This window comes from Microtus oregoni, unplaced genomic scaffold (assembly GCF_018167655.1).
Source record: "Microtus oregoni isolate MIOR12 unplaced genomic scaffold, Mior012 000040F_ref0000088, whole genome shotgun sequence".
In the NCBI taxonomy this organism is placed as follows: Eukaryota; Metazoa; Chordata; class Mammalia; order Rodentia; family Cricetidae; genus Microtus; species Microtus oregoni.
In genome coordinates, this window is record NW_024543207.1 from 12,860,626 (window position 1) to 12,885,342 (window position 24,717).

Here is a 24,717-nt window from a genome sequence, read left to right on the forward strand (position 1 = left end):
ACATGTGCCAACAGGATCTCTCAATGCCAGGGCACCAAGCCTCAGAAATCAGTGTCTAGACTCCTCCCTGTGCTCTCCTTTATCTTTTCCATGCTTCAAAAAAATCTACTCTGAGACCCAATTCTTAATCCTCTAAGAGACAATCTACTTAAAATAGTATTAACTGGGATATAAATATAAATTCACTGGTCATCCCTCCAAAAGCAGGTGAAGCTAACAAAAGATACTGTAACTATCCACTCCAGGATATTACCACTTAAGCATATCTCATAGGAAGACCACTAATGGGACCAATCACCATGAACTCCAAAAGAATAAAAGTCAAAAACAAAACTACTGTCTTAAAAAGTAACACCAGTTTACCATCAGAACTTTCATTGGACATGTTTCTTTGCAAACAATTTCCTCTGACACAAAAACATCTGCTGTACTGAGAAGTTGTTTGTACCTCCCAAAGGCACATGCTGAAGCCCCCAGTGAGACACACTGTGTAACAGATAGAACAATGACTTGGCTACTTCTTGTTATCAACAGTTAGTCTTCAGAGCATCACAGCTCCCGTTGGTTCCAGGGGCCCAAGGGTTCTCCCGGATTGTCCCTGGAGAGCTGCAGCCCCGAGGCCCCAGAGAAGGAGCTGCGTGTGCACCTGTGCTGCCTCTCACAGCTGGCCACATGGGTGTCTCTCACAGACTTGTCTCCTCACACACTCTGACAGGGATGTTATAGTGCCGATCATCCTCAGCTATGAGGGTCACCACTGGCCAGTCCTTGGGGGGATCAGTGGGATAGACTGTGATGAACTCTTCAGTGTTATACTTGGACAACCGGTACACCTGGATGGTGTGGCGAACAGCATATGCAAGAAGGAACATTTCAACCTGAGAAGGAAAAGCAAGTGAGTGTTCTGAGGGGAGCCACAGATGGGGCCTAACACCAAGCTGTACCCATTATCCCAGACAATGAGAGGCATTGGCTTCACTGCAACCTTCCTCCTCCCCTCTGAACCTAGTCAAGGGAGGGGCTATAAAGAATGGAGTGCATTATCTGATAAGGAACTTATACTTGGAATATATTAAGAATGCTCCCAAATCAATGATTAATAAAACAATTTAAAACTGAATGAAGAACTTGGAAGACGTTTCTCCAAAGAAGATACATGAATGGCCAATAACCACATTAAATCATAAGCCCTTAGAGAAAAGCAAACCAAAGCCATAAGGAGATAGTACTTTATACCCATAAAAACTTAAATATAATCAAAAAGACAGATGACTGCCCCATGAATAGTGTTTTCTTTGGGACTGATAAAAACATATGGGGACTGAAAATGTACTGTCAATTAATCAGACATTAAATGGTTAATTTATATTCTGTGAACTTCATCTCAATTTTTAAAAGGCAGTGAAAACATAATTAAGATACAGAAAAATGGAACACAAACTGCTGCTGGGATGTAAAACAGGGCAGGTGCTTCTCTTTTTCTTCTTTAGCAATGCTAGGGATCAAAGTCAGGGCCCCATGCATGGTACACAAGTGTTCTGGGCCCCATGCATGGTACGCAAGTGTTCTGGGCCCCATGCATGGTACGCAGGTGTTCTGGGCCCCATGCATGGTACGCAGGTGTTCTGGGCCCCATGCATGGTATGCACGTGTTCTGGGCCCCATGCATGGTATGCACGTGTTCTGGGCCCCATGCATGGTATGCACGTGTTCTGGGCCCCATGCATGGTATGCACGTGTTCTGGGCCCCAAGCATGGTATGCACATGTTCTAGCACTAAGCGACATTCCTTAAAATGTCACAACATTACCATCTGCCCACAGCAACTCTGCTCTTGGACATATACCCAAGAGAAACACATGTACACACATACAGTCAATAAATATTCACAGCAATTAGAAGAAACTACCCAAATACTCATCAAGCTGATGAATGAGTAAAATATGATATTGCCATACAATGTCCTATTATCTGATTAGAAGGAATAAAGTACCAATGCATTCTAAAACATGATGCATCTTAAGACATGCTAAATGAAAAACCCAGTCACAAAATATCACACAGTGTATGACTCTACTGCTAAGGACATCCAGAATAAGCAGCTCTATAGCCAGAAAGAAGATTATGACTACTTAAGGTTGGAGGAAAAGAAGCCTGAATGGGTTTTGGGTTACTTTATGGAGCTCCAACATGGCCCGAGATTAAACTCCACTGCTGATTAGAATGCTTTAAAAGGAAGAATTAATGGTGCTTAAGTTATATTTCAAAAGGGACAATATTTAAAGAGGATGCAGCATTGTAGCAGAGCTTGCTGGGTCTTTGAAAGGACTAACTTAAGCCTAGCATGTAGACCAAGTCCTACTGGAGTGTTTGCCACACACGGTCTTTGCTTCAGTTCAGGGGCATTCTGAGCACAAACAGCTATTTTAAGTAATCATAAATATTGCTGGCCTAGCAATAACCACCAGTCTTTTACTCTTTCTTACTCCTTAAGCAAAACAACAGAATAGGTTTCATAGATGTCTACCTGCCAGAAAGACTCAGAGAAACTCAACTTGACTATTTCTGGAAGCATCAGTCCTGATACTTTGGTCTTTTCAGGAAAAATCATGCACAGGAGTCCAAGAAAGGTAGCAAGTTAAATTCAGCCTTAGTGTTACTTTAGTGGTTAGCCAATTGCGCGCACATACACACACATATGCATACACAGTATTAATATTTTTTAGAGAAATGACATAAAAAGCAAAACACGATAAGGTGACTTGACTTTTGGCTTAGAGAAGCTGCACAATACTCTAAATTTAGCTTCTACAGAAGACCAGAGCTGAGAGGCTAGGCTTTTCTGATACAGCAGCCAAGACTAAACAAGCACCTCAGATGGCTCTACCTGGTGCTTTACGAAGTATTTTAGCCTGCCAGAGTCAAGAGAACTACATCACTTTGCAGAAGCAATCCTAGGACTGTGTAAGGGTCAGGACTAACCTCATTTCCTTGAGTAAGGAATGTATTTAGTGACTAGCTTCTAATAAACAGAAAGTGGGATAAGTGAGACTGTATCATCCTAGCCCTACAGAGAATGGCCCGTATGGTGAGGAATACTCCCCTTCTGGCTACCAATGAAGAACTGAGGTTTTCTGACAAAAGTCATGCATGTAAGACATGCAAGTAAAATGTCCAGCCCCAATCGAGACTGAAGCCTATAGCTCAAGAGATGCTGGACCAGAAGCACCTAGGTAAGCTGTTCCTGAAATGACCTACAAACTGTGAGATCCCATTTGGTGCTAACAGAGATAAAATACTCTCAAAGGCACAACTCACCTGCTCAAGGCCACCAGTGTGTCCCACCTGGTTTAGGTGGTTCCTCAGTAGCTGTCCAGGGTCACTTGATGTGTCTCGAGCAAATAAGAGCACAGAAAAAAACGGGACTTCCTTTCCCTTCTCTTTATCATCATAGAGTTCGATGGCTCTGTTTAGCATTAGGAATTTCACAGCTTCATAGAGGCTGTACTCCTCGTCTTCATTTGTGAACAGTTCATCACAAGCTACCTGCCGTGCTTCAGCAGTCTTCATTTCTGCCAGGCGCGCCCACTACAATAAAAGTTGTCACAATTAGAGTTTTGTTCTGAAAATCCCTGGCATACTTCTGTACCATGTGTAATGCTTTTCAAAAGTAGGGGACCATAAGACATATACATGCCAATGTAACGAGGTTCAAGTTCTCACTTCTCACAAGGGTATTCAGGCGATATGAGCCCCTTAGCTTCTCCCCTTGTAAATGTGAAACAGAAGTGCAACCCAGTACGAGGAAGCATGGGATGTGAGGTGGAAGTGTGAACTCCATTAACTTCCCAAGCAACAAGAACAACACAACAATCAGAGGCGTCTGGAAGAACAGTGTGTGAGAGTGATGAAGACAGCTATGGCTTTTACACCTGGAAGGGGTTTCAGAACCTTACCCCCAGAAATACGCACAGAAGTCTCTGAAATGGAAGACTACAGGAAGACTGTGGGATCTCCTGAATACTGGTTTATTAAACTTACCCCAATAATGTCTTAAAAATATACATGTGTCTAATGAACAAGTCCAATCAGAAACTCTTGATTCTTAATTAAAAGTTCAGATAATAGGCAAACTCTTAAAATGAACAAGAAAACATTGTAAATATGTGTACTGCTAAGATACCATGAAAGAAAAAGATGTCACTATAAATACCAGTCTTTACGAATAAGCATTAATTAGCACTGCTTTCAAACACCAATCCAGACTTTAAAACTGAGAGAATTGTTAATGGCCATGACCATTTGGAACCCTCTGATCTTCACAGCTGGAATACATTGTCCACATCTCCCACTTTCTAGAAGTAGACCATGCTTCTGGCTAGGAGCAAGATTCTAGAGTCAGAAAGTCATGATATAATTAAGATTGGCTATGCAGGGTGGCTTTATCGACTTCCAGGCTGTGGATCCTCATCTTTAGAACAGGATGACCACAGCCATCTGACTTTTTGGTAGTAAAGGTAGAGCATCCCAAGTAACTTTTAGTGCCAAGTATGACAAAAAGAAGCGTGACAGCTGCTGGCACAGATTATTAAAGAGCAATTTTAATGTTACTGAAAATTGGGATCACATACACATTTCCCCAAAGAAGGGTCCAGTTACAGTCAACATACACAATAAAACAAAACTAACAGTTTCACCAGACCCTAAAAAATATGATTTGCAAAAAAAAAAAAAAAAAAAAATAGATTTGCAACCTCTAGCTAAGCTGACAAACTTTCCACTCCCTCCGCCACAGTGCTGCAGTCTGCCCTCACCGCTCCCCTATGACAGCAGCTGAGTAAGTAGGTGCAGGCTCCTAGCCCCTAAACACTGCACACTACACTCTAATAGACAAGAATAACCATGCTCTTATAGTGCACTCTACCACAGAAAGGTAGAACTATATACACCAGAGCAGGGGAAGTAAGCGTACCAAGTCCATACAACTCTTGGGACGGTTTCAAAAGACAATTCACTAAACTGATTTACCAAAAAAGAGTTTTGAACATGCTAGGCGGTGGTGGCACACGCCTTTAGTCTAGCACTTGGGAGGCAAAGTCAGGCAGATCTCTACGAGTCAAGCCTAACCTGGTCTACAAGAGCTAGTTCCAGGACAGTGAGGGCTGTTACACAGAGAAACCTTGTCTCAAAATACAAAAACACAAACAAAAAAACAACAAAAAAGACTTTTAAACACATATGGGCAGACTCCTAAAATAACTGGAAAGAACTTCATGAACACACAGTGGCCACTGAGAACAGGAATGCACGCCAAAGGGCTGGAGAGACAGCTCACAGTAAGGAGCACTTGCCGCTCTTGCAGAGGGTGTCATGCTCACAATCACCTCTAACTCCAGTTTGAGAAATCTAACATCCTCTTCTGGTCACCATGGGTACCCATATGCACAAACACTCACATGAAATAAATCAAAGAAAGAAATATAGGCTAAATGATAACCCTGAAACTTAAAAAACATGACTTAGAATAAAAATTATATTTATTAAGGTTTCTTCTGAAGAAAATTAAGTGTTATCTGACATACTTGTATACAGCACCACCTCTAAGAAAACAGAACGTCGGTGCTTCTCATTTTACCAAAGACTTTATGGAAAGAATTTATGCTCTTTCAAAGTTTTCTTTTTCAATGTGCATGCAAGTGTATGTGTGCACATGTGTAAGGGTACAAATGTGTGTGCATGCACGTGGAGATTAGGGTCTCTCACTGACTCATTGGTCAGTGAGCTTCAGGGTCCTCCTGTGCCCTTCTCTACAATGCTGAGATTACAACCATGTGCCACCCTACCTGGCCTTCGTATGTGACTTCTGAGGACCAAACTCAGTTTCTGGTCATGCATTTTACTGATCACACGATTCCCTCAGCCCCAAATTATTTTGTCTGAAACCAGCAAATTCTGGCTTCTAAAGAGAATCAAGAGCCAAAATGAACCTTCTTTCTTTATAAACTTAAAGAAGAACTATGAATAAATAAATAAGCCTAGAGCATAGAATCTTCTGGGGAACAAAAGAGGAAGCTTTACATGCATCTGAGACAGAGAATCACACGGGTCAGACCTTCGTCCTCAGCAGGGCAAGTGACTCCGTAATTTTTTCAACCAGGTCCTCATTCTTCCCATCAAACTTCAGTCCAAGTTTCCATTGCTTGATCCAGCTATACTTGTTTATCAGCTTTTCTGGTAACTGGAATATCAAGAAACAGAGATAAACAGATGTCAGCATTGCAAGACATCTATGATGCAACCTGAAAGGGAGGACAGCACAAAGCCTTTATACAAAACCCACCTTAATTTCCAGAATTAATTCCTGCAATTGTCATATGGGTTCAGGATGGAGAATCTGAACCCGGAAGTCACAAGATCAGCAAGTATTGCCATGCGGATGGCTGCTAGACTGAATGCTTTTGATTCAGATCGACAGGAGTGCAGCCTGCAGGACACCACCCACAGGACATAACAGGCAAACAGGAAGCTAAACTACGGAAGTCCCCATACTGGGTCTTCACAATAGCCACCTTGGCAGGCAGCCTTACCGCTCATCAGTTCTCAGCGAGGTAACTGTGAGCACAGAGGCCTATGGTCAAGTCAAAGCCTGTCCCTGGTGAGACAGCAAAGCCTAATTTCTGATACCAAAAACACAAGATCTGTCTGTTAAGCAATGTTAACACACATATTTAATCAACACCAAAATACGGAAAAGATGAGTGAGATTCAGCAGCAATGGGCGGGTAAGGGAGCTGTACCTTCCCTACTTATCGACAGAAGGACAAGTACTATTGTGGTCCTCATTTTTTGTTCTTGTTCCTGGACTATTTCATTTTTCCCTGCACATCAACAGAATTTGAACTCTGAAAGTCATAATTTGATCAATGAGATCATGGGACACTATATTTTCCCAACAGTCCTGGGTGTGTCAGAATGAAAACCATAGACTTGGGCTGGGTATGGGCATGTCACTACACTGCTAAGACTTCACCTCTGTGGTCCAGTGAGATGGCTCAACAGGAGAGGCAGGCATACATGTGCACACACAAATGTCATTAAAATTTTATAAGTACAGAGAAAGTGAGATTTTACCCCTGGAGTAAAGAAAAAAGAATCACATCCCCAATGTCTTATGTGGAACTTGTTTAACAGTAATAAACAGCTTAAATGAGACGTGTGTTCAGTGCCACTGGGACCTAAGACTCACAGACTCTTTCATGAACAGTAATTCTGATTGTGCTTTCTCAGTCTGGCACAATCGTGTGCAACTAAGATGGTTTTGTCTCTATAAAAATGGAAACCTCAGTAGCAGTGCTCCGCATCACTCAAGGGGAAAGCCATGCAGTCACTATCGTCTTACTCAGAATTGAACATGCCCTCAAGTGGCAATACAGTGAAATTACAACTCAGCTCCAAGAACTACAATCAGACAAAAAATACCTGTTCCAAAGACGTGTGAGGTGGAAAAGGAGAGGAAGGGCAGCCCAGAGCAGCTAAGGATGCTGTACCATGGGCAGTCACCTAAAGCGCAGGAACAACAATCAGCTCAGTTACCTTTGGGGGAAAACACCTAATTTCCTCACTTCAGTCACTCACCAGTCAATCTGCCAATCAAATGTTAACCAAGTCCAGGTGTACACTTCCTGACGCAGGAATCTTGGAGAAAAGTCCACAAAATAAAACAGAAAAGAAACTAGCAGGTTAGCAGGCCAACAAGACAGTTCAGCAGGGAAAAAGCTCTGGCCATATAAACCTGCTGTCCTGAGTTCAGTCTCAGTAAATGTAGAAGGTGAGCAAATCCACAAAGTTGTCCTCTGATCCCTACACACTCACATGTGTATGGAAGCTTGCACGCCCACGCGCGTGCGCACACACACACACACACTTTCTAAGGAACTATTATGAGAGAACAATGGAGTTGGATTTATTAGGAAAAAGTAAATATAACTTGAAATGCTTTCATGAATCACAACTGGGTTCCACATAAATCACCATTCCTTTCTAGTAAACACACAGGTCAGCTTTCTGTTGGAGTAGGAGATGTAAGAAACAGACTGGCCAAGTGGTGGCGCACATCTTTAATCCCAGCAGAGACAGTTGGAGTTTGGGGCCAATCTAGCCAACAAAGTGAGTTACAGGACAGCCAGGGCTACACAGAGATTCTGTCTCAAAGAATCAAAGAAAGAAAGAAAAAGACACCGACGCAAGAAATGATGACAGTAAGAGTTTAAGAATCACTCGGTAGCTTAAGCACAACACAGCCTGTTTTCTCTAACATATAACTCTAGTCTCGATGACATGACAACCGCAAGTGTCAAAAGCATCATCCCAAAATGAAAGACTTTAGTGTCTTTCTCAAGCAAATGATGTCACAGGTTTCACCCATCCAGACATCTTTAAAATACAGTATACTTAAAAACTAAAAAGCTTTGTCCACCCTTAATCTCCAGGTTGGGACCTGACCTGCTTCAAGTGTGGCATTTAGGACATTATGTGCACCACAAGCTCTTAGAAAGTATAAAAACTTAGATTCAGTGTCAAATAAGCCCAGAAATCTAAAAAGCCCCACAGAGGTAAAGATACAAAAGAATCAATATGATTTAATAATAATTTTCAAAGTACTCTCTTTTGTTTTTTAGAAGTACTGTGGGCAAAGTCTCTCCTCTTGGAATAACACCATTCTAAGAAGGAATCTGTATCTACTACGTTACAGAACACATTCATTACGTTTACTGGTTATGTTGAAAGCACACGGTCCATGCCTCTGTAAGAAGCCCAGTGTGACAGGACAAGTCAGCCCGCACATATTCACTCATCCACTACGCCGGCAGTTTAACTGTTCCTCCTGGGAAATCCTCACTGGTAAGGGCTAGAGCACACAGAAGTAACATCTTTGCCATGTTCTAATCAGCTAGGCCTGCTGGCTCACATCTGTCACACCACAGGCAACAGACTGAAGCAGCAGGGTTACAAGTTTGAGGCCAGCCTGGGCTACAGAGTTAAAACTCTGTCCACCCCCACACTCCAAAAAGTCTTCATCTCACATGTAAATAAAAACCAAATGTGAACTAGTGCCAGGATTTACAGAACTTCCTTTTATAATGCACCGCACAAAATGTCGGCATGTGCCCTTCTTTGTATCGGGACACCTGGAGGCACAGATCCCAAGGACTCTCTACCTCGTGGCAGATTTAAAGCACTAAAGACAACCAGCCCAGGAAATGTCTCTCTACATCAACACCAACATTTCACCTTGGAAAGAGGATACGTTTTTGATCTGCGTCTAAAACCCTGGCTGGACCCCAATAATCAATTGTACACCCTATTTCACAGAAATAAAATAAAGTTGTTTCTATGTGCTTTTTGATGAATTCTAAACATCTGGACTCTAATTCAGCTTAATTGTTTGTATTAACTTTCACCGGTTTTTCTCTTCTGGAAAACATTGGTTATTTCTGGTCAATTTTTAATATATAAAATCATCTTAGATGTACAAAATTGAACAAGTCTGAAATCACACTGCATATTACACCATCACACAGGATGAGCAGAAAAGAGATGTCTTCTCACAAGAGCTTCCTGAAACGTGGGGATTCAGATCCATGCAGCAACATACCAGCATGAGGTCCGGGTTCTGCAGCCAGAGGGGCAGTTCTGTGAGCTGGCTCATGGCCTGGAACAGCGTGGCCCTCAGCGCACAGTAATTATCACCACGAACTCGCCTTATAGATGTGAACTTCTGAGAAACTTCCTCGTAGCCCTTGGGAGAAAACAAAGAGTTCAGATGGTGATTCCTAGCTTAAGAGAGCAAGGAACGTTCCATTCCTACAGAAAAAAAGAAACTGTCCTAAATCATTGGGAAGTGGGAAACAAGAATAGTTCAGCCTTTCTTGTTAGACATTCAAATCTCTAATTATAATTCCATTTACTTTAAAATATTGATGCTGTATGAAATCTCAGCATCTGTAACAGTGGTTCTTAACCGTCCTAATGCTGTGACCCTTTAATACAGTTCATGTTGTGGTGACCCCAACCATAAAATTCTTTGTTGCTGCATAATTTGTTGCTATAATTTTGCTATTTTTTGACTCATGATGTAAATATCTGATATGCAGGATATCTGATATGGCACCCCAAAGGGGTTGACCCACAGGCTGAGAACCGCTGATCTATATCAAATGCAACAGAGACGACATACAAACTAATCATCCAGCACTAGCCATTCTCCAAGCCCTCCCTAAGCAACTGAGGGAGCACTCGTCATTCACTGGTGACACTCAGAAAAGTTTCATCTGTGGTTAATTAATCCCAAATGCTTTAATAAAGAGAACAGGAAAATGAGGAGAGGCATGCACCATTTCTATCTCCAGATTTAAAAATAAACAAAATCCTGAGTTTCGTGTGTGTGTGTACATTCAGGCATATGTCACTTAGTGATGGTAATACATTCTGAGAATAAGTCACTAGGCAATGTCACCACTGGGACACAGTACCCTTGCACAAACCTAGCTGGTATATCCTACTATATACTTGGGCTGGATAGGCTCTTACTGAGTATTAGCAGGGCAATTGGGCTAACAAGACACAATGAACAAAAGAGATTAAAGTCAAGCAATACAGTCAAGAGATACAGTGAACATGAGATGTATGAAGTTGCTGCTGGCATCAGGGCACACTGTTCTACACAGAAGAGTGACACAGTCAGCTAACAAGTGCTGTGACTGCATGATTGGCAGTCCAGGCTTGTTTAAAACAGCATCGTGACAAACTCGGCAGTAATGCACCACAATCTGACACCACAGCTACATCATCGGGTGACAGAAAAGGTTCAGATCCACAGCATCTTACAGGTCTGAACCTGAACATAGTCATTTCAGAGATGGATCTAACTCTTTTAAAAAATTAATCTGGATTCATAAACACTTCCAAAAGAGTATGCAAAACTAAATACAAGTAATTAAGCAAATAGGGACTAACATAAAGTCAAGAATTGAAGTTAGTAGATGACGGCCACCTTCCACCACCACTCTCAGAGCTGCACCTCTATGTGGGTGCTTTGATTGGATTACTGACTGGTCACATCTTTCCCTGAAACCAACCCCAGAGAGGAATGATTCTCCCATACGTTTTCAATATGGTATATATGGGTAACGTGAGTATCTTCAGTACTGAACTTTAATATGCCAATGGTTAAACCAGATCTTTGGAAAAGATTGTGGCAACAGAATAAATTACTAGTCAGTGAAGGCATTTCTGGGCAGGTGAGAAAATAGACTCATGGTCCAACTCAGTTTTCTGGGCAAGTTGGGAACCTGAATACCTGATAGCATGGTCAGCAGGCCTCTAAAAGGTGAGTCTTTCACCTTCAGCAGGCATTAAAGTTCAGTTCATATACAAGAGCCTAGGATGCAGATTTACAAGAATTAGGGCTGAGACTGGCATTCTCTCTCAGACTTCCAAGAGATAAAAAGCGTTTGGGGACCTGAGGTGAACCCTAAAAGATGAATAATATTTTCTTAAAAAAAAAAAAAGCCATGAGAAAAACTAAATTTTGAAAAAGTTAAAACCCTAAGCAAAAAAATTAAACTATTTTTCTACCAAATATGATTTTATCAAATATGGGCTAGAGAAATGATTCAGTGGTTAAGAGCACTAGCTGCTCTTCCAGAGGACCTGGGTTCAAACTTAAGCACCCATGTGGCAGCTCACGATCATCAGTAACTAAAATTCCAGAGTCTCTCTGGCCTCTGAAGTCATTGCACACATCTAATATAGACAAACATGGTAGGTAGCAAAACACCCGTACACATAAATATAAATAATAAAAAAAATCAAAAAGATTGGTAAGTATTTCTAAAACACAAGAAGTATGTTAAAATTCAAAATGCAAATAATCCAAGAAAAAAAGTAACAAAAGATAGAACCTTAAGTACTAGGTAGGAGTCTGCCCTGCCAGTTCTGTAGCTCAAGAATGGTCTAACAGAGGCAGTTTCACATGGTTTACCCTCCGAATAAGCAATGCTGAATGCAGATACATTCTATAGGTAGAACCTAGAGGGTACGCTGCAATTCCACTACCACGCTGTCTCGCAAACTCCGTTAATGTTGCCAGTCTACGCAGTGGATCCAAGTGAAGGTAGCTCCTGGCACACCTTAAATGAGGGAAGTGGTTCAAGATTCCTCTGCAAGGAGAGTACAGGAGAATTCTGTACCCTAGGGTTTAGACAGCATGTGTCCAAGCACAGGAGGTGTAGAGTCACCCCTGCCTGTCCTTCAGGCTTTTACAAGATCAAGTTAAGGAGGGCATTCCCAAAGGTCTCAAAGAGAACCACCACTGGCCGGCTCAATTCTCAACACACAGCTATGTGTTATCCAAAGACAGTTCCTGAAGAACTGATGTTGCTTCTATATTAATACTCTGACTTCAAACAAGACCTTATCTTTGCAGTTTGTTTCCTCATCTCTAAAATTAGAACTCTAATATTTACAGCATTGTCTTATTATAGCAGTTGTCTTAACCAACGTCAAAAAACATAATATGATATGTAACTTATGACAAACAGTTTGAAGAACTCGTGCACCTTGGCCGTACCTTTTTCATGCACGTGGCTTTCTGAGTATTTCCCCTCCATTCTTTCTTGCAGTAGTCCATGATATCCATCTCAGGAGCCACACTTAACCTGGGTTCTGCTGAAGAATGAAAATAGCAACAATCAACAAACAAGTAATGCGCCAGAGTATGGACATAAAGGCACTCGGGGAATCCACCCTTTACTCCTTACTATCTCTAGTCTAAAATTTCCTGAATCCCACCACTGCCCATGCCTTTAGCCACAGCCACCACCACATCACCTCCAGCAGCCAGAGTGGTCTCTCTATGGAACCCCTTGTCACCACACCCTCCAGACAATTCTCCACGCAGCAGCTAGTCAAGCCTGTGTGGAGACTTAAATCCTGAGTCAGGCAGTAGCCCTTCTGTGTGTGCTCAAGAGCGCTGCAGCAGCCTCCCAGCTCACACTCATCTGATCCACGGGTATCTATGAACACTTTTATAATCAGAATCAAGTATACGAACCATAAGAAAATACTTCCACCATCTGTAATTTTTCATATCTATTAGACAGAGATAATACCTAACAAAAAATATATTTGTATTTACCTAAAAGACTATAGTTAACAAGCCAAAAAGTAACAGAGCGCTTGCTGTTGGCTAATCCACAGACTTCTTTGATGTCTCCCAAAACTAGTACACCTCAAGTTTAAACAAATGCTACCATTTGTCTCTTCTCCCCTAAGACCCTTCGTGTGTGTGTGTACTGAGGATTAAATCAAGGGCCTTAAGTAAGATTTTCTTATTTAACCGACGAGGTTTGATGTATTGATACACACCTATGACTAGGTGCATGTTTGTTTTGACAGTCTGTTACTTCAAAAGGAAAATGGGCAAATTCTTGGGTTCATCTTGGTTTTAAAAAAAAAACTGTTAAGAACATAGATATTAAAAAATGTTTTAGGAGATGAATTTAGAAGTACTTCAGAACACAGCAAGCCTGAGTATCTAGTACATGAAATAAGTGTTTCATTCAATTCAACATATATTCACTGAGTTCTAACCGTGTTGAACACTGTGTCAGAGCTGGGAATGTAAGATAGTGAGCACAAAGATCCCACCCTGAATGGACTTCTTCAGGAGGAGAAAAGACCAGTGGAAGCCAGATTGACCAAGGAGCACCAAAGCCTCCCTACAGTTTTGGAAAGAAATTTGTTTTTAAAGTATATTATAAAAAACTGCCTATTCAAAAAGAACAAAAAACAAAAATCCCTCACTGTTCATCATTTCTTAAAGAAAAATCATTGTTTTACAAAAGGGGGAAATAATCCCTGCACAAATAACACAGGCGTATTTCTGCATGGAATACATCAGGGATAACCTAGAAGTGAGAGAGACCACAAATCACTGTTGCACAACCAACCCTCAAATAAAGACCTTTCATCTCTGAAATTCAAGAAATAATTTTTAAGAGGCCGCTCAGAATAAGGAAGTGCTCCCACACACAGGAAGAACGGCTAATGCGCAGTCAGGACCCTTTCTGGGCCATAAGGTCTTGCCAGACAGGGGTGTGAACCTGGTGAGAACACACTCTACCAGCAGAGGAAAGGCTTCCAGACATGAAGGCTCCTTCCAGCCATCCTCTTTTCTGACCCCTGGGCAGGGCTGGGGAATCCTACTATCTCAGGTCACAGGGCTGGCCCAGGGCTCTTATAAAGGCAAGACGCCAAGGCAGAAGGCTAGTCCTGTCCTGATTCAGAGTCTGCATGAGCTGGGAGGCTAGGGGAAATGACATACTTGCACAGCTACAGCTACCGTAGCTGGGAGGACACCAGCAGTCCCCACAGGCTGACTAGACTAGGAGATGGAGGCACAGGACGAGGCAGCTTTGACCTCATCAGCTCACTGAGTACAATACCCTCCTCTGACTGTAAACTATACAGGCTCCTACTGCTGCTTCCAGGAAGACGACTACTTCTACAGCCAAAACCAGAAAGAGAGAAAGAAAGAAAGAAAGAAAGAAAGAAAGAAAGAAAGAAAGAAGTAAAAACCCAAAAGTGGTAAGAAGGCACTCAAGGAAGCAAGGTCTGGACCTTATGCATCACACAAGTGATGAATATAATAATCATACCTCAAAGGGTAAGAACAAAACTGGGACTCCTCCAGGAAGCTGGGACTCTCGGAAGACAGACTAGGATCAGAATCTCAAAATTCTTCTGCAATGGGTCTGGTAGGAAATAACCTGGGTTTTAGGAGCAAACAGTTTCTGTCCCAACTACTGAGCATGCATAAAAGCTGCCAAGGACAAACGTTAAACCTAAAAGGTCCAATAGATCTTTGTTTATAAAGCTGTATAGAAGGTCAAGGCCTGGAAGGCCTTTCTTTATGGAGCGATGTTAGATGAGATATCTTTTCACCAACAAAGACCAACAACTTGGTCTTGGTCCGAGCTCTGCAGTGCAGGAGGTGGTGCTGCTACAGGACACTAAGGAAGAGTGAGAGCTCAGCAGGACTGAGCTATAAGGAGCGCTGTCAAACTGAAGCTGCACGTCACAAGACCCACTGAAAAGTCTGGATGCCTGTGTGCGGAACAACGCTGGACAGAAAGGAATCACAACAGAGCCCAGAAAGTGGAAGAGAAGCAGGAGGTTCTATAGCGTTAGCACACGATGGGCAAACACACAGGAGCACGATGCCCCAACAGTATTCTGTGCCCTGAGTGATTTGTAGCAACACGCTGGAGGTTGAGCATCCTGTGAAGTCCTAGGGAGGACCACTATGACATGTCTCTGCCACACTGGGAAGTTGACCAGCTCTAGAGTAAGACTCAAAACATCAAAACCTTATATATCTAATCACAATAAAGCTTTTGTTAGCTGTCAGTGAAACAGAAGCCAGTTCTTAGAAACAGCAGACATGTGACGACACAGCAATGAGGAGATGTAACAGTCACACGCACTCTGGAGCTCTCCTCAGTCTCTGCAAAGGCCAGCCTGCAATGGAAGGACACACTTCACCTCAGCCTGGGAGCCAGGAGGAGCACCAAGCCTACACCAGGAGCACTGATGGGAGTGAGAAGAGCAAGTCTGACAGAGCAGCACCCTGTGTACAGTCACAAAATGACTGGCGCTATCAGGCACATGGCCATTTTGCTGTAGTCAATCAGATTACAAGGCCTTCTTCAGACAAAGATATGTGTATAGTTAACTTCTCAAAACATCTTGCAATTGAAAATGAAAAGGGTGTTCACATCCAAACGGTTGTAAGGATGTAAACAAATAAACTGAGAGAAGGGAGAGTCAACAGATGCAGGGAAAAGTCTTCCCTAAATCCATGTCAGCCAGGTGGGTGATTCATATGAAGACACTGCATGTAGGAGAGGACCTCCTAGGAAATACAGGCCACATTTCATGAAAGCAGATATGCTAATCTAACTGAATTTTCTATAAACAAAAAAAGTCTACAAACAAAACAATTCCAAACATACCTGATATCCCTCTTTCATGTATTAGCAATTCTTTCTCCTTTTCTATTTCATCTGCAGCACGGTACATGTCCTCCTCGCTGAAATCACACCAAAGTAGATATTTTCAAACTCTGTTCACTGACATTTCCCAATGTGTGATAACATATAGCTGCTATGAAATGCTTACGACACAGAAATATAACTGTTTTCCCATATAGGATGCCACAGTAATAAAATATGGGTCCTAGAATGCTAGTGTCTCTCCCTCAACACTTTCTTCTGCTTCAGAACCGCTTCCTTTAAATGAGACCATTCATACAGCAAAGGACTCCAAGGCCAAATCAACTAAAATCGACTAGCATGCATCTTAATCTGGTAACGCTCCTGAAATGATTCCACCAAGTTCCAAAAGCAGAAATAGTGCTAATAATTTACACAGGAATGTCAACTTTTCTAATGTTACAAGCAATTCTGACAGCAGCAACTCTAAAAACATGAAAAGAGGGAATTATAATAAGCCCCCTAAGCTAAAAAACCCTCAATGAGGCTTCTCCTGTTCCCTAGCCAGAAATGCTGTTATGTTCCCACAAGTTTTAATTGCTATCACTATTCTTAAAGAATATAATCACTTCTGGTAACATACTAAATATTAGGAAGGGGAAAAATTCTAGACAAATATAATGAATGGGGCTTCCACTTTGAAAATACCTCCCTTTCCTTGAATATTTAGAGGCCTGGCTAGAGCTGCCTAGCATGTTCCAGCTTTAGGATTAATCCCAACGCCTCAAAAATACTATTATCCCCAAATAACAATAAAGGGAACAGAACACAGCGATCTGCTGAAAGTGGAGATATGGATGTGAAAAACTGGGGGGAGGCAGAGAGGCAAACTGTGCAGGCAGGGAAGCCCAAAGCTGCTGGAGGGGCAGCTAGGCAAGGCAAACAAAGAAGTAAGCCAGGAGGAATTCGAAGGCTCAGGAACTGGAAGAAGTAAGTCCATCTGAAGGAACAGCAACACACTGAGCTTAAAAATCAGGAGATTCCACATAAGGAGCGTGCAGACCTCCAACTCCCCATATTTCCCATGACAGTGCCCCGTGCGCACAGCAGCCTGGGGAGAGAGGAGCTTCAAACACAACAGAATCCAGGAAGGAAGAGGTGCCAGGCTCAAAGAGAAGGAGCCAAGTGAATGAGTATGGTACTTCTGCTTCTGATCCCGTTATCTGTGGGCATGGCCTGGCAGGCAGAGCTGGGAGACAGAACAGCAGACCAGGATGGACAGACGAAGAAGGGTGCTAGAGAGTGGACTGCAGTGGGAATCATCCAGTGTCTCCCAAGTGTGAGAGAACAGATGTCTAAATCTACACCGTGTAGACGTGGTGGTACATGCTTATACTCCCAGTACTCGAGAAGGTGTGACAGATCTTGATGTCCAGACTGGAGTATACAAAGACCTTGTCATTCATATATATGAATACTCATACACATGAGTTATATATGTGTGTGAAATATATATAAATTATATATCCACCACTTCCCTCCAGCATGGATTTGATAATTGAACTCAGCCCAAAAAGTCACAACTGCTTTGTACTCTTACACCTGCGACTTCCTACAGGTGTTCTCTCATCCCAACAGGTTTGGAATCCTGTCTCTATCCTACCACACCCTGACACATGCTGTGTGGGCCCACCCTCTACAGAGAGCAACACTTGCTATGGGCATTCAAGTCAGGCTGGCAGAGGTTAGCTACCATTTACCCAGCCCTTATTACCTCTACACAGAGCAGTTACGTCACAGGACTACTGTTGAGAAAGACATACTTAATGAGTACTCAAAAAGGTTAATGCTGTTAATTTTCATTTACCCACTGATATGTACTAATAAACAATTTGCCCAGTAACCATTTCTTATCCTTGTTTTCCCTAGCGTGTATGTATGTACACATAGCAGTATGATGGTAAGAGAACAAGTATATGTCCCAGTGACATTTCAGGCAAAAGGCATGATGTCACCTACAGAGCTTGCGCCAAAGTTAAAAGCAAACAGATGCATGGGAACAACAGATCAAAGGCCAAAAATAAAATATGACCACATGTTTTCATTCTTTTCTCATAAATTTAACAACATCTTTCTGTCAAACCCCCATCAGAAAAATTCTGATTCTCTAAAACAAGTCATTAAAACAAATCACTTTCTTAATATATTTAAATTCTCAGAAGCTGTCTTTGGACAACACTTCCCCAATCTTGCCCTTCGCTTTCTCAGCTTCAATGAGAAGGCTGGTAAGAGCTGTATGGTCTGCGGTTCCTCTTCCAGCTAAGTTCTAACCGCCTATCAGATATTTGCATTTCAGGCAAATTCTGTGGCCAGCCTGTATGAACATTTGTCTCCCCTCTGGTCCTCTGTTCTTAGTTTACAAAATAACCAAAATCATAATCACAACCCCAGTGCCCAGAAGAGGCAATCCAAAAAAGCATTTTACAACTACAAATTCCTAGAAGGGCCAACAGGAAGATTAAACAGCGGAACAGGAGAGGTGAGTACAAAGGGAAGGCCAAACAGCACAGGAATGGTGGCAGTAGAAGGCAGTGTTCAGGACACAGTTCTTACAAGAGGAGCAAAGCACAAGCTGGGGACAAGCCCACAGCATCCACAAGCTACTTAAGCAACGGGACAGTTCACCCAGATCCTTCAGCAGCATTTGCTAATTTCCTTGGCCACCAAAGGCGAGCTGTAGATAGAACCCAAAGCTGTTTCCTTGGAGAACAGGAAAATGTTAATTTTAAGGAATGGAGATCAACACAGCCAGAAAGGAAAGCATGTGACAGCCAGGATGAAATATCCCCCCATCTAAGGGTGACCAGGAAGAAACAGCACTTGCCTAGCAGGCCCCATTCCCTGGAGCTCACTCTCTAGAAGAGTAAAGAATGAAATAAAATGGTTCCATTTAAACTCTGTCTTGGGGCTTTATTCCCCAACACCAGAACAAAACAAAACCGTGGTCTAGATGTTTTAAGAGTCAACATATTACACTGAAAACAACTACAAAAGGAAATAATATTTAAAGCTGGGAATGTGAAGCAGGTAGAGATCTGTTTTTTGTTTTTTATGGGAAGGGAAGATAACGAAACAATGCGAGGAAAAGGAATATTAAGATAAAGTCACCGATGCTGACAGCTCGAAAAGGGTGGCAACCATTACTGGTAAAGACGTGTCCACTCTGGCTAAGAACAGAGGCCACAAACCCCACAGGCTCAGAAGAGCACAACAGAAACATCTCTCCTAGAAACACAACAGCTATAAAACAGTAAAGAGAAAAACGACCAATGTCCAGACATGCTAGTTACTTTTAAACTGTGCAGATAATAGAATGATAATGAATCCCAACAAGAAATAACTAGTGTAGCCCCATGGCATTATTTGGAAGAATATGTTTTCAAGTTCCATAAATTACTACTTAACCTATTTTCTCGTGAGCTAAACTAGTTTACTCTGAGAGCAACACACCAAATTGAGTAAGCTAATAGCTAGTACCTATTACTCAGAAAGGTTTCTAGATCAAGAAATTTTCAAGGTGTGTGTGTGTGTGTGTGTGTCTCCACCTTCAGAGTACTGGCATTACAGGACCAGACCATTAAATGCAGCTAAGACTTGTTTGTAAAACCAGGCTATGGTGGCACACACCTTTAATCCCGGCACTTGGAAGGCAGAGGCAGGAGAATCTCTGAGTTTGAAGCCAGTCTGGTCTAGTTCCAGGACAGGCTCCAAAGTTACAGAAAAACCCTGTCTTGAAAAAACAAAGAGACTTGTTTGTAAATGCTCACTAGTACAGACAAAATCATATTTCCAAGAAAATGGCAAATTAAAGGCAGAGCTCAATGAAGCCGTATTTTCAATTTCTGATTCAAGTCATGAAAACAATTCTAATTTATATACACAGCTTACAAGACAATGTTTTTGCTTTAAAAAGATGTATTTAAAATGTTTTCTTCATAAGAAAAAAGATGTATTTATTTTGATTTTACTGTTTTATGTGAATGCGTGTTTCCCTGAATGCATGTCTGTATGCCATGTGTGTGCCTGGTACCTGAGGCCAAAAGAGGGTGCTGGGGACCTAAACCAGGTCCTATACAAGAGCAGCAAGTACTTAACTACTAGCCATTTTTCCAACCCCCAAATAGTATCTTAATCACTCACCAATAAGAATGTTTGACCAAGGCACCCTTAGTTATCTAAGAAAAAGAACAGAGTATGGAGTTCTGTTCAGGTCTGAACTGGAGCCCTGCAGTTCATACACATAACTTGGTCTGTCCCTAGAAGACCAATGGCTCAGGCAGTATTGCTGAGACAGTCAACCAGTGTGACGCCAACATGTCTTCCTTCCCCCCCACACACAGGAAAAGTAAAGACCACTCAACCTAGCCTTTTTCCACTGTTCAGTGACTGCAGATAGGGGTAAACAACGCAGCAAATGCAGGAAAGTACCAGCACCTAGGCCAAAATCCCACCCACTTCTGCAAGTGGACTTTCCATGTGACTTCCACAATGAGGTCTGCAGACCTCCTGGATGATTCCTGACGTAGGTTCTTCCTCGGCTGAGGAAAGGAGCCGGGCTCCACTACTACCCCACCACTACCCTATTCTCACCTGCTCCCTCAGAAGGAGACTAGGCAAGGGCAGAAAACACATAGCACAACAATGGCTCTGGCAGTCCCTGAAAACAGCTTAATACTTGGAGGACAGGGGGTGCTCACAGGCCCTTTAAGAATCCCTACTGTAGCGTGGAAACAAGCTTGCCCTCAGTTTCACAGGGCTTCACAGACTACTGGTATTGTTCCCCGCATTGCCCACCCACCATGAATCCCAAATTCAACTCCAGTTCCATCCTCAAACAGACTGAGCGTGGATGGGGGCTGACCACGTCTAGTGTGGTGTAACTGTCTAAGGGTACTCCACAGATGGAGCAGAAACCAAACATGAAAGGATTCGAGCCCAGGGCTAGGGTGGTGAGAAGGTAGAGTGATGGAGAACTGTAACATGAGTGGCCAGGGAGCTTGCAGAAAGGCAACTCCGTCTGGTCTTCAAAGGGGACCCTACCCCAGGTTTTCCTGTGAGCCATCCATGAGGCTTGTTCAGCAAGCAGGGTATACATGTGGTTTATGGTCCCTCTTCCCCAGGCTTGCCCTTGTGAAATGCAGTGAGCTTACAGGACAGAAATCAGAGCAGCCTGTGACACTACAGCCAGCCAGCGTACCCTTCGGAGTCACAGCCCAGACACATAATTCAGCTGCAGGAGATTGGCTATCATTTGGATTCATAATTAATTCCCCCTCAAATGCAGTAAAAAGTGACTCCATAGAATATCTCAAAATATATCTAGTCTTGCTGTGTTCCCTATTTTAAGGTGCAAACATTTTCAATGATTGTGAGTGGAAAGGAAGATCTGGCCTTGAGTTCAAAACAGATTTCTAAAGCACATTTTAAACAGTATTAATCTAAATTTACACTCATCTATTAAGCTGCATGTATTACATATGCAGCTATTATACTGTGAACTATGTAATGTTTCTATGATGAATGATCCTAAGAACACCTCACAAAGAAAAATCGCCCAATTAACTATCATATAGTGCTGATTCAGACAGAGGAGGGGCCGGTGGTACGATGTTGAAATAGCAACATTTTTAAGTTACACTTAAGCCCCATTTCTGCACCTGATGAAGAGTCAAAGGAGAATGAGATAATTAAAGGCAACACAGGCAGTGAGAAAGAAATTAAGCTAATAAAAGCACAAATTACCAACATGGAGGTGGTAAAGTCTGCTGTCCATATAAATTATGCCTCTGTTGCTAAGGAGGTCAAGAAGTAATGGGGGGGGGGAAGGTCACTTCTCACCCAAGCATTCAGAAACTTGGTCTTGAAATCCCCTACCTGTGTCTCCCTGGACAAACTGTGCCTGCAGAACGTGCAACTGTTTCCTCAGTGTCAGGTGACAAACGTAGGCTTTCAGCTTTAGGACTACTAACAGGACTATGCTGACTCCTTCCTCCGGGATTTATTCTCCCAGGTGCTCGTGAGAACAACAGAAAAAACTATCGAACAACTATGTGTACTTCTGGGAATGTGGTTCTGGCCCCAAATGTTCAGGGGTCATTCAAGCCATGTGAATGACTTGACTGCTAAGACAAGGCTGAGTTGCCGGGCATCTAGGGAAGGGCTCAGGACAGGAGGAAGGCAGGCAGTAGGAGCAGCTGGGAACCAAGTTGGGCCCAGAGGAAGAGCAGAGACATCCTCAGTCTTGAACCTATATAGTCCCTACATGGCAGCCACAGATTAGAACAAGTCACACACACCTGTATATGGAATTCAATAAAGAAAAATAAGTGTCCCTATTTAGGAATCAGGACATTTCATGCAAAAGCCAAGATATATAAATTCATTAACTACAGAAGACCCAGCAACTATGCCCGGAGCTCAGAGAATGCTGACCCAGATAAAGAGCTAACAGCTCTCCAAGTCCCAAAGCTAACTGCCAATGTCACTAAGTCTTCAATTGCCAGCCTAGCTCAGGGAGAAAGTTAAGGCCTCCTACCCTAAATCTTTCTGCAGTCACCATTAACTCATTACACGAATAATTACTACCACACTTGGGTGCTCGGTAAATAAAAGCGATCAATGCCCACCCCAGTGAACCGCGCAAACGAGCTATTATATCACATCTTCATTAACAAGGCTTCAAAAGACTCTTTTAGGAGATTAAAAGAGCTCGGGGGGGGGGGGGGGTCCATTTAGATACACCTTACAACTTAAATTTTGGGTCGATAAGAAAACTTGTTGGAGGCAAGAGAGATGGCTCAGGGGTTCGGTTCCCAGAACTCACCTGGTGACTCACAACCATCTGCAACTCCAGTCCCTGGGGTTCAACACCCACCTCTAACCTCCTCAGGCACCAGGCACTTATGCTGTACACTGACATGCAGGCAAAACACTCTTACACATAAAAATCGAAAAGAAAAATTTTTTAAAAAAAGAAAAGAAAATCAGTCAAACTGGCTGGCTGAGCTTTTAATTTTCTAAGCCCAGATGCATATGCAACCGTGCCACGAACTCTGAAGTGCAGACACCTCCAGCTCACGCAAAAAGGAAACGCTCTGACTTAGGCCAGTAAGTCAACACGGATTTTTGTGTGGATTTAAAAGCGATGGGTGGAAGGGACGCCCTGCCAGGCTCGGACGGGGTAAAGCGGAGAAGGCCAGCCTGTGGGCAAAGTCTGTCCAACAGGTACGACTCTCTTCGAGTGGCGACGGGTCTTCCCGGGGAGAAGACGTCGAGAGGCGGTTCTGGGGCTGTGACAGGGGCGACCTCACTTCCTCAGAGCTAGGCTGGAGGAAAGGGCTCCGGGGAGTGGGTCGCTCATTAACTAAGACTCCCTTCGGAGCTCTTCCCCGAATTCCTGGAGCTTTCCCTCACTGTAGGGATGGACAGCTGTCACAGCGTGAGTGGGGCGGCCCGGGTGACCCGGCTGTGACAGGCTCGGCACCCCGACTCCGTCCAGCTCGCCTCCCGCCCACGGCAGCCCCGCACCCTCGCCCGCCCCGCTCACTCACTGCTCGGCCGGGCACCGCATCGCGGCCCGGGGCAGCGCGCCGATCGTCACCTTCCCGCCCTCCCTCGCTGCGGCCCCCGCCTCGCGGGCCGGCGTCTCCGCGCAGCTCGCCCCGGGCCACGCTCCGGGCTGAGGCATGGTTCCCCGACTCATGGGCGGCCACACCGGGCCCTGCGGTCCGGCCGACTGGAGCCGTGGCTGCGCTGCCCCACGCCTCGCGAGGTCCGCACGGCGCTTCCGGGAGCGTCACATGGGCCGCCCCCGCGACCTTTGACCCCCAGCAAGGGGGCGTGGCAGGAGGCGAGGCGTCCGGATCACGGATACGCCTGCGCAGAAGGACCGGAGCCGCGGAGCCGGGAACAGCCCGCGCCTGACGTCCACTGCGCACGTTCAGGTCCTGCTAGCTGAAGCAACGCCTCATCCCGGAGTGCCCAGGCGGGAGTAGTGGGTGTGGGACGCTCGGCAGGACCCCGGCGAGGTGGTGTGGAGATGGAAGGCCCTGGTAGTGAAGGGTCCCAGGGAGTTAGAGACGTCCCCATAAAACTCCCGTTGGCACTGGTTCCTGAGTGACAGACTCCAGCCCGCGTGGCCTTGGGAGCGGCTGGGGGTCACAGTGAAGCAAGAGCTGTCCTGTGTGTCATCTTGAATATATTGTTTTGTACGGTAGTTTTTACTTCAGAAGAGCAAAAGTCTGATGTTAGCAAGCTTCCAGGAGCTGACATGAAACTTGAGTTGTCTCCGAGACAGTGGAGGCGCAGACGCCACGGTGAGTAGGTGAGCGGGTAGGCTTAGCTCCAGCCTCAAGCTGGAGGAATACGTGGCAGGGACTATTGGGAAGCATGCAAGAAGTTCAGGGGCAGAGAGCAGGTAGGTAGCGGTGGGTCTTCTGGAACGTCAAATCATAAAGAGCCAAGTCACACTGATAAGCTTGGACTTGGTCTTCGTTGAGTGCTTTTGGTGAGGTCACTTTGGAAGATCCCTTTTGCCTGCAGTTAAACATTAAAGGATGGGGCTAAACTGATGTCCGGGGAACACATCCCCCGGACATCCTAC

At 43.8% G+C, this 24,717-nt stretch overlaps 1 protein-coding gene across 2 annotated transcripts; it reads right to left on the bottom strand.

The window, feature by feature from the left end:
- Positions 1-341: 341 nt before the first annotated feature.
- On the bottom strand, positions 342-23,914 carry Otulin (OTU deubiquitinase with linear linkage specificity). Of its 2 annotated transcripts, none has more exons than XM_041632196.1 (7): positions 23,666-23,914; positions 16,077-16,153; positions 12,632-12,726; positions 9,656-9,799; positions 6,113-6,238; positions 3,319-3,588; positions 342-878 (listed from the first exon to the last, which is right to left on the bottom strand). In XM_041632196.1, the coding sequence occupies exons 1-7, from the start codon at positions 23,815-23,817 to the stop codon at positions 684-686; spliced, it is 1,059 nt and encodes a 352-aa protein (XP_041488130.1). In that variant the 5' UTR covers positions 23,818-23,914; the 3' UTR covers positions 342-683. The 2 variants fall into 2 exon arrangements, with proteins under 2 accessions (XP_041488130.1, XP_041488129.1); XM_041632195.1 differs by having other exon boundaries at positions 12,632-12,729.
- Positions 23,915-24,717: the final 803 nt, after the last annotated feature.

Bases quoted from the DNA above. Each gene is read 5' to 3' on its own strand.
- Otulin (XM_041632195.1), bottom strand. From the start codon at position 23,817: ATGAGTCGGGGAACCATGCCTCAGCCCGGAGCGTGGCCCGGGGCGAGC. The intron at 6,239-9,655 runs GTATGTTGCTGC...TTGATATTCCAG, and splicing joins AGAACCCGGACCTCATGCTG to TTACCAGAAAAGCTGATAAA. The intron at 3,589-6,112 runs GTCTGACCCGTG...CTTTTATTGTAG, and splicing joins TTGCCCTGCTGAGGACGAAG to TGGGCGCGCCTGGCAGAAAT.